The 12,161-nt window shown below is 43.5% G+C and overlaps 6 protein-coding genes across 6 annotated transcripts; 2 read left to right on the top strand and 4 right to left on the bottom strand.

The window, feature by feature from the left end:
- Positions 1 to 377: 377 nt before the first annotated feature.
- PUMCH_002222 (uncharacterized protein) lies at positions 378 to 2,249 on the top strand (the record flags this gene model as incomplete). The annotated part of the gene is made up of 1 exon (XM_063021236.1): positions 378 to 2,249. One exon carries the CDS (start codon positions 378 to 380, stop codon positions 2,247 to 2,249), a length of 1,872 nt encoding a protein of 623 aa, XP_062877306.1.
- A 65-nt stretch (positions 2,250 to 2,314) lies between these two features.
- PUMCH_002221 (uncharacterized protein) lies at positions 2,315 to 4,105 on the bottom strand (the record flags this gene model as incomplete). The annotated part of the gene is made up of 1 exon (XM_063021235.1): positions 2,315 to 4,105. The coding sequence occupies one exon, from the start codon at positions 4,103 to 4,105 to the stop codon at positions 2,315 to 2,317; it is 1,791 nt and encodes a 596-aa protein (XP_062877305.1).
- Positions 4,106 to 4,652: 547 nt separating this feature from the next.
- PUMCH_002220 (uncharacterized protein) lies at positions 4,653 to 5,552 on the bottom strand (the record flags this gene model as incomplete). The annotated part of the gene is made up of 1 exon (XM_063021234.1): positions 4,653 to 5,552. The coding sequence occupies one exon, from the start codon at positions 5,550 to 5,552 to the stop codon at positions 4,653 to 4,655; it is 900 nt and encodes a 299-aa protein (XP_062877304.1).
- Positions 5,553 to 7,488: 1,936 nt separating this feature from the next.
- Positions 7,489 to 8,496, top strand: PUMCH_002219 (uncharacterized protein; the record flags this gene model as incomplete). Its single annotated transcript, XM_063021233.1, has 1 exon — positions 7,489 to 8,496. One exon carries the CDS (start codon positions 7,489 to 7,491, stop codon positions 8,494 to 8,496), a length of 1,008 nt encoding a protein of 335 aa, XP_062877303.1.
- Positions 8,497 to 8,650: 154 nt separating this feature from the next.
- On the bottom strand, positions 8,651 to 10,045 carry PUMCH_002218 (uncharacterized protein; the record flags this gene model as incomplete). The annotated part of the gene is made up of 1 exon (XM_063021232.1): positions 8,651 to 10,045. One exon carries the CDS (start codon positions 10,043 to 10,045, stop codon positions 8,651 to 8,653), a length of 1,395 nt encoding a protein of 464 aa, XP_062877302.1.
- Positions 10,046 to 10,571: 526 nt separating this feature from the next.
- Positions 10,572 to 11,840, bottom strand: PUMCH_002217 (uncharacterized protein; the record flags this gene model as incomplete). The annotated part of the gene is made up of 2 exons (XM_063021231.1): positions 10,572 to 11,266; positions 11,807 to 11,840. The coding sequence occupies 2 exons, from the start codon at positions 11,838 to 11,840 to the stop codon at positions 10,572 to 10,574; spliced, it is 729 nt and encodes a 242-aa protein (XP_062877301.1).
- Between the last annotated feature and the right edge of the window lie 321 nt (positions 11,841 to 12,161).

The following is a 12,161-nucleotide window of genomic DNA, read 5'->3' as shown; positions in this document are numbered from 1 at the left end:
ACCAAGGTTAGAAGTCAAGAAAAGATGAAAAAAATTTCGAGACAGAGGGCCAAGAAAAGTGCATTCCGATGATTGAGAGTATTTATTTTGTCATGAAATTGTAAATCTCTCATTCGCTATCTCAATCCATGTGGCCCACTGCTCCTTGCCGAACTTGAAGAACTCTTTCGGAGTACATATATGATTCGCAACTCTAAGTGTACATCTAATCACCACCTAAGTCCGAAAGACGGGGAACATTGAATACATCAACTCCGCACCAGTGAAATACCTATACACCTTTTTATTCTTGCGCAGAACTTTTTTTATTTCTTGCGAAACTTATTCTGTACTCAATTCCAGATCGTGGGGCTTGTGTACCATAGATATATCTCTACATGCCTATCTCAGTTCCCAAAAGATTCATGTCCACTTTTAGAAAAATACCTAAGCTGTCGAGTTTCACGGCGTCAATTCCGGCCGATAGTATGATCAATTCGGTCGAACTTGCAAAGGAAAATGCCAAAGATATTATCCGTACGCCTCGAATCCTCAAAGATGGTGGATTTTCATGGTCGTTACCGGAACCCCGAAAAGACTATGAATATTTTTCATCCTCGCAACAGGCCCTCAAAGATTTGGGCCTTCCTGAAAACGAGCCTGAGAGCGAAGAGTACAGAAAAATTGTAAGTGGCCAATTCTACGAAGGCAATGACTTCGAAAAGGACGGATTTCCCTTTCCATATGCCCAGGCTTATGCTGGTTGGCAATTTGGTCAATTCGCAGGCCAGTTAGGTGATGGAAGGGTACATAACTTATTTGAGGTGCCCAAGGCAACAGCCGAATCAAAGCGCTTTGCAAATCGATCAAAGTATGAAGTTCAATTGAAGGGTTCAGGCAAAACTCCATTTTCAAGATTTGCCGATGGAAAGGCGGTTCTCAGATCTTCTATTCGCGAGTATATCATCTCTGAGCATCTTAATAGTATCAATATCCCTACCACAAGAGCTCTTTCTATCACATACCTCCCCAAGACATACGCTGTGAGACATGCAGCCGAAAAATGTGCTATCGTCTCTCGTTTTGCAGAGCTGTGGATTCGATGCGGCTCCTTCGATTTGTACAGATGGCGTTCTGATATTAGTGGTGCCAAAAGACTCGCTAGCTATGTTATCAACGAATTGTTCACTATGGAAAATGGTGATCGGTTTCCATACCTTACTGAGCTTGAACAGATTCGGCCTTCTCTTTTCGTTGATGTTGAAGCTAAATTTGGAGGTCTCACTGATTTTGATAGAATGTATTTGGAGACTATCACCAGAACTGCCACCACAGGTGCAATGTGGCAATGTTATGGGTTCTTGAACGGCGTTTTAAACACGGATAATACGTCAATTTTAGGTCTCTCTATGGATTTTGGACCATTTTCAATAATGGATCAATTTGATCCAAAATACTCCCCAAATTCCGAGGATCATCAATTGAGGTACAGTTATGAAAACACTCCAACTGCATTATGGTGGAACATGACAAGACTTGGTGAAGATTTGGCTCATTTGATTGGAGCAGGTCCTGAACTCATTGATGAGCCTGCTCTACTTTCAGGAAACTTTGGAAACGATTGGGAAGAACGAATTATAAAGAGAGCAACAAACATTATTGAATTTGGTGGGGAACTTTACAAGTACGCTTTCACAAAAAAGTATGTGGAGACATTTTTCGCTCGACTCGGATTATCGAAGCTGCTAGTGGACGTCGAAGATCCAGACATTCAAAACGACAAGATAATTGTCCCCATGCTTTCGATGTTCAAAGAAGCCAGATGCGACTTCAATAAATTTTTTATCACTTTGCATCATGCTGACATAAGTTCATCCGCATTTGACCTGAATGCTTTTGCAGATTCTGTCTTACTCAAAGATGTCGACGAGCATGACAACTACGACCGTGATTCATTGAAAATTCTTGTCAAAAATTGGATAGATACCTACAAATCCTATGTGGATAATAATGGTTTAGACCGCGAGCTCAGTGCTCAGACAAATCCTTTGTTCCTCCCGCGTGGTTGGATTCTCGAAGAAGTTGTCGATTTTACGAAAGACTCACAAGGAGAAGATTTGCTGTACCTCCACAAATTGGAAAAAATGGCTTTCAATCCATTTGACCCCTCTAAATGGGGAGATGAGTTGAAGCCTCTTGAAAAACGTTGGATGGTACAGGGCGAGAGAAGTGACGATTACACAATGTTGAAGTGCAGCTGTGCATCATAATATGTTAAAAGGCAAATTGTTCATTTCAAATATATTCGTTAGCTAAATAATGAAACGCAAACGGCTTAGTGAGCATTGTGAATACCATCTTGGTAACCCTTGTTGTAGGCATTCTTGGCTTGTTCTTGACCCTTAACGTCCAAGCGAGCAACCTTCTCATCCAAGGTAGTGTTACCGGTTGTGAAGCCCAAACCTGCAGTGCGTGGAGTGTTGGAGGTGTGGTCGGCGCCGTGGGTGTTAGTAGTCAGGTAACCTTGGCTTGAAGTGGTACCGTAGTTGCTCTCATTGTGCGAACCGAGTGCGCTGGAACCGTGCGTGTTGTGGGACACACCAGAGGTGGACTTAAGTGGAACTGATGAGTCCATAGTGTGGTCCTTTTTGTCAGCATAAGTCTCACCGTAAGCACCGGAGCGAGTTGCATCGTGTGTGGTGCTGTGAGTTTGACCATGGGTAGAACCAGTTGTACCGAAGCCTGCTCCGTGGGTACCGTGAGAGGAACCAAGAGTGGCGCCAGTTACGCCAGAACTAGCACCATGTGTACCAACATGAGAGCCATGGGTGGCACCAGTTGGATACTCAGCACCACTTCTGGTGGATGTTTGGATGTCATCAACTGTAGTTGGGTGAGAACCAGACACAGCTGGAGCCTCTCTGCGGTCGAAAGTAGTACCGGAGGTGGCTCCGAGAGTGTTACTACCGTGAGTGTTGTGGTAAGAGGATGTTGGGGTCTGGTGGGTAGAGGTTTGAGAAGTGTGCTTTGCAGATCCACTGTGCAAATTGTCGTACTCCTTCTCCTCTTCCTTGGCCTCCTTCTTGCCTAAAACTTTAGAACCGACACCCTTGTCAGAGCCAGTCAAAGTCTCCTTACCGAACATTCTGCCAGCCTTTCTGTCAAACTCGTCGGCAGATTGGGCAAGGTTGGCAGTCATGGTGTTACCCTTGTTCTTCTGCTCACGAACCTCGGAGGTAACAGCGTTCTTTTCGATGACTGGCTCACCGTATTCGTTCAACTTTTGCTTGCCACTGGCATCATTGTGGACGCCAGATGCATTGTTTGATCCAGTCTTGGAGTGGTGGCCAGATGAAGTGTGGTCACCAGAGGAGTGGAGGCCAGCAACATTGTGGGAACCGGAGCTGGAGTGAAGACCGGAAGTCTCATGAGTTCTGCCTGCAGTGTTCACTCCAGTAGTGTCGTAAGCACCAGAGCTTGAGTGGAGACCGGAAGTCTCATGAGTTCTGCCTGCAGTGTTCACTCCAGTGGTGTCGTAGGCACCAGAGCTTGAGTGGAGACCAGAAGTCTCATGAGTTCTGCCTGCGGTGTTTACTCCAGTAGTGTCGTAAGCGCCAGAGGTGCCATGGGTACCAGAGATGCCATGAGTACCAGAGGTGCCATGGGTACCAGAAGTTGCGAACGCAGTGTTATCGTGTCTGCTGCCGACCTTGTCGGATGCCTCGATATCACCAGATGGTCTGTACCCGCTACCGGAAGTGTTGCTCAAACCGGTAGAGCCAGTGGTAGAGTGGGTGTTTCCATGATGAGAACCATGAGCAGCAGCCAAGTTGTCAACTTCGTTGACATTCGAGCCAGGGATCACTCCAGCAGAAGTGCCAGAGGTAGTTCCAGCATTAGGGTGGGTGATATGGCTTGTGTTACCAGTGTGGGAGCTCTTCGAGTGACCAGCATGCGAAGCAGCACCGACATTTGGGTTTGGGTCAATTACAGTTCCTTCGTGAATTCTGGAAGGGTCATGGACCGAAGAATGAGTTGGGTTCGATGCGTCGTAGGTAGATTCATGGCGAGTCTCCTCAGAGTCATGGCCAGAGAGCTTAGCGCTAATTTTGTCGACGATACCCATTTTTGTTGATTTTTTGATTCAGTTGTTGTTTGTTATAATATCCAATTCTTGATTGTGATGATAAAATTGAAATTCCGGGGGAATACAGCCCTGTTTTATATCCCTTATGAGCCTGTTCAATTGGCTGCAAATTCCCAGGGCCACACTTCAGCCTTGCTATCTAGGAGGTTTAAAATAGCGGGGGTTGCTCCTGATGCACCTCAGATTCCTTATTACATCATAGATCAAAACAACTGCACCTGCTTAAACGTAAATAACGTCTGCAGCCCGGATCCTTCATACCAGTTCTTTTGCTCTCCATGACTGAGTTATGTTCACTGTGGTCGCGGTATGGGGTAGGTGGGAGCAAAATAGCAACAAGCGCAAATTGAAAAATCAAATCGAGAATCACAGGATTGACACAAATAGGTATAAAAATAACTGATTGTCGCAGCAATTGTTTAATTATGTAAGGTACAGTCATTAATTATGTGAAAATTAGCTACTTGTGCTACGTTCGTTTGAATCATTGTACATTGTATTGTATCCCTATTTCCCCTGAATAACCTTAGTCCATGAGTTTGACATAATTGGAGGGACAGATACCCACCTGGCCGTTGGACCTCTTGGCCTGCCACCACTTTCCGTCAATATCATCGACTTCCAAAATTTCGTCCTTTTGAAACGAAATTTCATTGATATCTTCAGGATTTGCCTCGTAGTTATACAAAGCTTTGGCCTTGTATCTGTAAGTTGTAGCAGGCAAATTGAAGTCTTCATTTGCCGGTTCAGCTTTGTAGAAGGTATTGCGAGCGTTGTCATTAATGTGCGAGCTGGAGAAGTTCTCCAAACCATTCAATTGTGACGACAACATGTAATTTGATTTGTTGTTTCCGTTCATGTTGTTGTTTGCGTTTGCCGTGAGTTGCGAGTGTCTGGATTCGTTGTTCAGGTACGAGTTGAAGGCAGGTCTGGCACCTGAAACGAAGTCACTATCCTCCATCTTATTAGCCGAGCTAGGAATCTGGCCGTGAGTGAATGGGGATGCCTTCACTGAGAACGAGTCGATGAACTGGTTTGTTGGCGACTCTGGGTGACCACCGAAGTAAACCATCCACAAGATGTTCAACATTGAGAGCAAGATGCAACCGGCTGCACAACACAAGTTTCCCGCATTGTTGGAGTTGTATATGAGTGTGTTTACTGAGTTAGTAGTGTAGACAGTAGCGACCGCCAAGAGCCCCACAAGAGTGAATTTGTAGAGCTCGATGGTGTTGTATAAGTACAACACTAGGATGATCAAGATCAACATCAACTCATAAACCAAGCCCCACCATGTGAACCGCAAATATGTGGCGGATGGGTTGGCAGCAGCACCGGCAAGCGATATGATCCATGCGATCATGCCGAACGATACTGTACTGATGGCGAATGGATCGCCCAAGAGATTGGACAACAGGAATCCCATTTGGAAAGAAGGAACGTTTGGAAGTTGGTTGTTGATAAACGAAATGAATCAGTGGAGCCGAATATATGGCTGGGTATAATTTGGAGGGTTCCGGGTAGTCTTAGGCTGGTGGGCGGTAAGACGTGGTGAGATGAGGTTGTTGTTGTGATGTAACCATGAGTTGAGAAAAAACCGGGATCACAGCCTTTCCGTGTAGGACGCGAATACAAAGGGGTACCAGAGATTGGTGCTTCGAGGTAAAAAGTACAAGATGCTTACATTTGAGGCTAGCACAATTTTTTGACAGATTTTTTTGCCGGTGATTGGCGAATAATTTTAGTAGACTTCTCGTTTCCCTCGTTAGCCGGTTTTGGCGGTTCTTAGTTCGTTTTTAGTGATTGACTTGAGTAAAATGCGAGTATACGTGATTTAATTGATTTTTGCAATGTTGCGTAGTAATAAGTGGCTAAGATATATCCTGAGCTGGATCATTGTTCAAATACCTCAGGGGGTTCGTGGTACGAGTTGTGATTGATTTACCACTGCAAGTTCGAGGAGGCAAGAGCTAGGAGAGGAGATTGGAAATACAGTAAATTGTGCTAGAATTTTCTCTCTGAGGAAATCTTTATCCTTCAGAATTCGCAGCTCGTTGATATCATTTCTTATGGGTACCAAGAAAGATTGGCAACCAAAGGCGACAAAGCGCCAAATGAGAATCGATGAGCAAATCATTTTCACAGTGGTTTTAATAGATGCTTAATTGTATTGAGTGGGAAGTTTTCTGTGAATCTGTGAAGCCACATTTTATAGGATTGTTTTCGGTTTCGACTATTTCCGGAGAGTCCACGGAAAATATATAAACAGAATTTTCTCAGTCAATCTTTGAAAAAGCGGCAAGATAAAAATATAAGATTAAAAACAAAAGCAAGAAAAAACGATTCACTAGAGATTTTCTTGAAGAGAGAAAATTAAAATTGGGTTAAAAATCTATACCGATTACTAAACCTAGGCACATACGATTGAGCCAATGGGAAAACGTCTGATGAATCGGAAGCCCTATGACAAATGTGCAAGCATCTAGTCTCAGAAAAAGAAGAAATATATGCTCTTAAAAGTCTTGTGCCGCTCTATAATTGCGCACTTTCTCTTTTAGTCCTAGTTCTATGCCTAGGTTCAAACATGTCAAATAAGCAGGTCACAGATTTGCAACCGCGAACCCGACTTTTGCCGTTAGCCCGTTGGATACAGAGACAAAATTGAGGTTCTACGAATTCTAGAAAGGGTCTTATCAATGAAGATAACGATAATATCGCCCAGCAAATTTCCTGGATATTTTTTCTCCGCATTTTCGTTGAGTTCGGATGATATGCCGATGGAACGGAGATTCGCGGTCAGGCCCGCTCGATGCCCGCTAAACCCGCCCAGTCAAGACGTGGACCAGAGGAAGCCGCAAGTCGGGTCGAACAGGAACAATTGACAATAATTTACTGGGATAGCAGCCAGGGCGAATGGAGATTGGAGCTCGGACTTTGAGAACCGATGCCAATCATGCGCCTATAATTCGTAGTTAGGTTGCAAGCCACAGTATAAAAACAGCTATGATTTGCTCAATATCATAGAGGCACTATATCTACCAAACCAAAAAATCCAATATTCTTCCCTGATAGTAAAGAAGTTCTGACATAAGCCATACTCCCACTAAACCACTTCTTTGACACCTGCAAACAAGGAATACATCACGAAAATTCGAATAGTCTTTGAGAATACCTTCGCCGGCCAAAGAGTTCAATAATCTGAATATTTGTGAGTTGGTAAATAAAGTTTTACCTCAATTATCCAACTGATATTCACACCTTCTGCCTCTCATTGGCCCTATCTACCCTCCCTAATACGGTCCTGCATTAATTTGCAGCCAATATTCTTATCTATATCTGTATCATAATTTGAAACAACGAGAATGCTTTCACTCAAAGCAATTTCCAGAGTATCCCCTATTTCTACCTCTTATTTGGGTGTGACTCAATTTGCCCGCTGCTCTTCCACCCGCAGCTTGCTTGACATCAAGACTCGTGTTCTCCCAGATGATAGTTACGCCAAACACAATGATGAGAAGTACATCACGCACCCAGCCTTTCCACACGAAAAATGGACCGACGAAGATTGCGAGGCTGTCACTTTTGTACACCGCAAGCCAGTTACCAAATTGGATCGTGTCGCTTATAACGCTATGAGCGTCTGCAAGTCAATGTTCAACTTTGCTACGGGCTACAAAAAGCCAATTACCCCCGAAGAGAAGCAGAGTCTCTTTAAGGGCACACGCTATGAAATGACCGCGAACAAATGGCTCACTAGAGTTATCTTCTTGGAATCTGTAGCCGGTGTTCCCGGTATGGTGGCCGCCTTCCTCCGTCACTTGCATTCCTTGAGATTGCTCAAGAGAGATAAGGCATGGATTGAGACCCTCTTGGATGAGGCATACAATGAAAGAATGCATTTGTTGACATTCATCAAAATCGGAGAGCCTTCTAGATTCATGCGGTTTTTTGTCTATATGGGCCAAGGTGTCTTTTGTAACATCTTCTTCTTCATGTACTTGTTGTCTCCTCGCTATTGCCACAGATTTGTGGGTTATTTGGAGGAAGAGGCCGTCAGTACCTACACTCACTTGATTGATGAATTGGAGAAGAAGCATTTGCCTGAGTTTGAGAAAATCAGCATTCCTTTGGTCGCTCAAAGGTATTGGCCAGAACTCAACGAGAAGTCTACGTTTTTGGATTTGATTCAAAGAGTGAGAGCAGATGAATCCAAACATAGAGAGGTCAACCACACTTTGGCTAATCTCGAACAGAAGCTGGACCGTAACCCATACGCCTTGAAAATCAAAGATGTTGACCAACCTCAGCCAGAGTACGGCTTGAAGAGCGAGAAAAAGGCTGGTTGGGAGAGAGAAGATTTGATTTTGTAATCATACATTCTGTACCGTTATTATTTATATATTATTTATTCTACCAGGGCATATGGTATCTGACACAGCACCCATTTTGCCCCATATCTCGACGAATCAACGAATTTTTTTAAAGTAATTAGATTCGGCAGTAATGTCAAATACTTAGTTTAGATTAGTGTCCTGCTGGTTGGAGGAAGATAGTCACACTCAAACAAACGATCATGACGATAACACCCCATATACTTAGAGCAAGACCACCGTATTTGCTTATTTTTTCTAAATTGGTCAATGTAGTTGCCCCATTGAGAGGTTTGATTAACATGTAGCCAAACAAACCTGGCAAAATGAAAGAGATGGAAGTTGATCCAGTTGATCCGACAAAGGCTAAAACATGAGCCAAAGACTTAACGGAGATAGCAGTTAAATAGGAGGCAATCACAATGACTGTTGTTATGATGTAGAATTTCTTCTTCGTTAATGGAACGATCACAGGGTCATGACCATCCGTGTCGTGGGCACCTTCCATTGGTGTTGTACTGATAAAAGACTCGTCAGCAGAATGAGAATCATCAGGAATTGGAAGATAGCCGCTTCCCGGAGTCGAGCCCCGACGCGCATTGGCATCCGACAGAACACCGTGCTGAAGAAAATGAATGACATGGTTGACAGAGCCTCTGCATGGGTGACACTGGAGTGGAAATGAAAGAGACACCATGATGACAATACATAAACGACCAATGAGAGAAGGGATCGAGTCTTTTGGATACATGGTGATGATATTAGCGTTGACAGCATCTCCAAAAGTCAAATAACCCAAAATTCCAACCACCAAGTATGAGCCACAGGCGATCAGAATAGCATTGCGGATAATAATGTTTGATTGGCGTGTTTGGGAACCATCTTTTTCGCTAGGCTCTAATTCATTAAGAATAGCGAACATGTTTTGATGGCATGTGTATGCAAAGACAAAGATAGGAAACGAGGCCAAGGTCAGTCTCCAAGAAACGGGGCCCAAATGAATACTGACTGGATTTGGGTTTTTGTCCAAAAAGAAATGGCTTATCACCAAACATATGAGGTAGACCACAGAAACGAGAGCCACAACACTGGCGTACTTAAGTGAGTCCATTTTCTTCAAATAACTGAGGGGCGTGACAATCAAAAACATGAATAACGATATCCAGAGGTTTCTTTCCATAAACCACGAATCCTCAGCACAACCCAAACTCTCCGCGATTTTAGGCATCAAATCACCAATCACCACCAAGTATGAAACACCCACACCGAAGCATTTAATAGCAATAGCACCATCGAATATAATAGAAAGTTGCGGATAGGTCAATTGGCAAAGACTGAAGTAGGATACAGCTCCCTGTTGGCCCGTGTACTTAGCTACTTTGTTCTGAAGATAGAGCCCAAACGATGAAGTAAGCGAACTCCAGACTATAAGAACTGACCCGAAAATCAAGCCATTGGACATGAGTCCATATGGCATGGCAAGGATGCCCGCTCCTATGATTGTGTTAAGAAGGTTAATCGACCCTGAACGGATCGTTGCCCTAGCCATGATGGGATCGTATTTGAATGTAAAAGAGGGTGGAGTTTAGAATATAAGGTCTTCACAGTAGCATATGCTGTGATTTATATGTCACCAAGATTAGAGTATAGTGCTTCTTCTTCAGTTGCCGTGTAAATTAGAGGCTGGTGACCACAGCGCGACTATGAAATATTCGAAGAACATAGGAATGCGGAAAAAGAAAACTCTAATTCAAGAAGCGAAATTTAAAGTGAAGGATTTTTGAGACATCTCCTAGCAAATTATTTCAAAGCGTTCTATATTTTGTTTTGAAAAAAGCCTAGTCTTGGGGTCGAAGTGGGTTTCTACGAAAGTTGATCAATTGGAATGAAATAGGTCATATATATGTCAAGCATCATCAAAAATTAGTACAATCTTCAAAGCCTCTGACTATAAGTCAATCATTTAAGTATACATTCTTGTAATTTAAAGAAATGTTACGTCACGGACATTTCTTGAAAACATCCGGCCACGGCGAAGAACCATTCAATAACCGAGGGTTCACTATAAGTGTAGCTTAGAAAAGGTAGTAACCCAACAACAAGGCAAGAACAACCAACAAAACGGCAAGTGGGAATGAGACACCGTTCACAGTTTCGGCAGGGGCGGCGGTAACAGCATCGATCTTCTCGAAGCTCTTCTCATTAGAGTCCAATTTCTCAGACAAGGCATTGATCTTGGTAGCAGATTCAAGCAACTCCTTTTGCAGCTCAGAAGATTCGAGGGTGGCCTCTTCAGTGACGCCAGATACGTTAGAGTCAGCAGAGCCAATGTTCTTGCTGACATCAGCATCGCTGATGGCACTAATTGGGGCCGATTGGGTAGCGTTAGCAAAGGAAATATCGTCAATGCGGGTCTCGTCTCCCTCATCGTCGATGATGAAGTTGACCTTCAACTTTTTCTGTAGCAATTGGTCTTTGTGCTTGGCCTCCAACTGTGCCCAATTCTCGCCGACCTTAGAGTCGTCCTCCAACTCAGGGCATGGCAAAGAAACTATCAAAAACTTGTCTTTGCATTTGTAATCCTTAGGCAATGGCTGAGTGAAACCCTGCAAAATAAGCAGGATCTTTATTGAGTCACCAGGCTTTACGACGCTAGCATTTGGTCTGACGCAGTACAATTTTGGTGCAGTGGTCTTGACCTTGAATGCCAAGGGCTCAGATGAGTTGTTTTTCAAATGCAAGTACTCCGTGGCGGGCTGAGTGAAAGAACCTAGGGGTTAGTAAAATCTCAGGAAGTTGGAAGTGCGAAAAAATAGTATAGAAATGGATAAACATTAGATGAGAATTGTTTGGTTTTAAGAGGGGAATTCCAGGCGAGTGAGAATGGCAGGCCAGGCAAATCAAAACAATAGCACATTCAGAATGGCGAAGCCGCATGGAATGTTTGTTTGCAAAGAATCAACAATGTTTTGCCGAAAATAGAAGGATGAAATTTCACCAACACCTCTTAAAGTTCGATCTTTTAGCAAATATGTGACATCATGGAGTAATCACAGGCATGGGAAGCGGGAAGAGATACTCACACGGAGTCGGAATCGATAGGGAGTACTACCACAATGAGAAAGAAATCACGACACTTCAAATGATTCCGAGCAATATCAATTTCCACTAACTACCGCAATAGGGCACTTTCTTGCATGACTAGCCATCCGCTCCACCCAAAGTCAGCAAACACTGGGGAAACGGCTGAACAGTAATTCAAACGCTCCAATTTCAAATTTAGCACTTTATACAGACCAGGATTACATACCTTTGTAGGTCAATACGTTTGGGGAGATCTCCATTTTGACAAATGCTGAATGGGAAAGAAAGTTTGTAGTGTGTGAGGTGGGAGTTACAGCCTCGCTTCACCTGGGGTGTGCAGAGCATATCTGAGAAAGTGGAGCGCATTGTGCATTTCAAAAAAAAGATAGAGAGATGAGAGTAATTTTAGCTCGGATTTTTTTTCTTTTTCTGAATGTTGAAATAGACATCGTTTGGATGACTTCAGCAGGTTTCATTTGTAATGTGAGCTCCTATTCTACAGATTCATACAGCACTTGAGATTTACATTGTGAAATTGAAATGCGAGCGGTATGAGATCATTCGAAAAACATTTCGAGATT

This window comes from Australozyma saopauloensis, chromosome 3 (genome assembly GCF_035610405.1).
Source record: "Australozyma saopauloensis chromosome 3, complete sequence".
Classification (NCBI taxonomy): Eukaryota; Fungi; Ascomycota; class Pichiomycetes; order Serinales; family Metschnikowiaceae; genus Australozyma; species Australozyma saopauloensis.
This window is presented reverse-complemented; position numbering and strand designations above follow the sequence as displayed.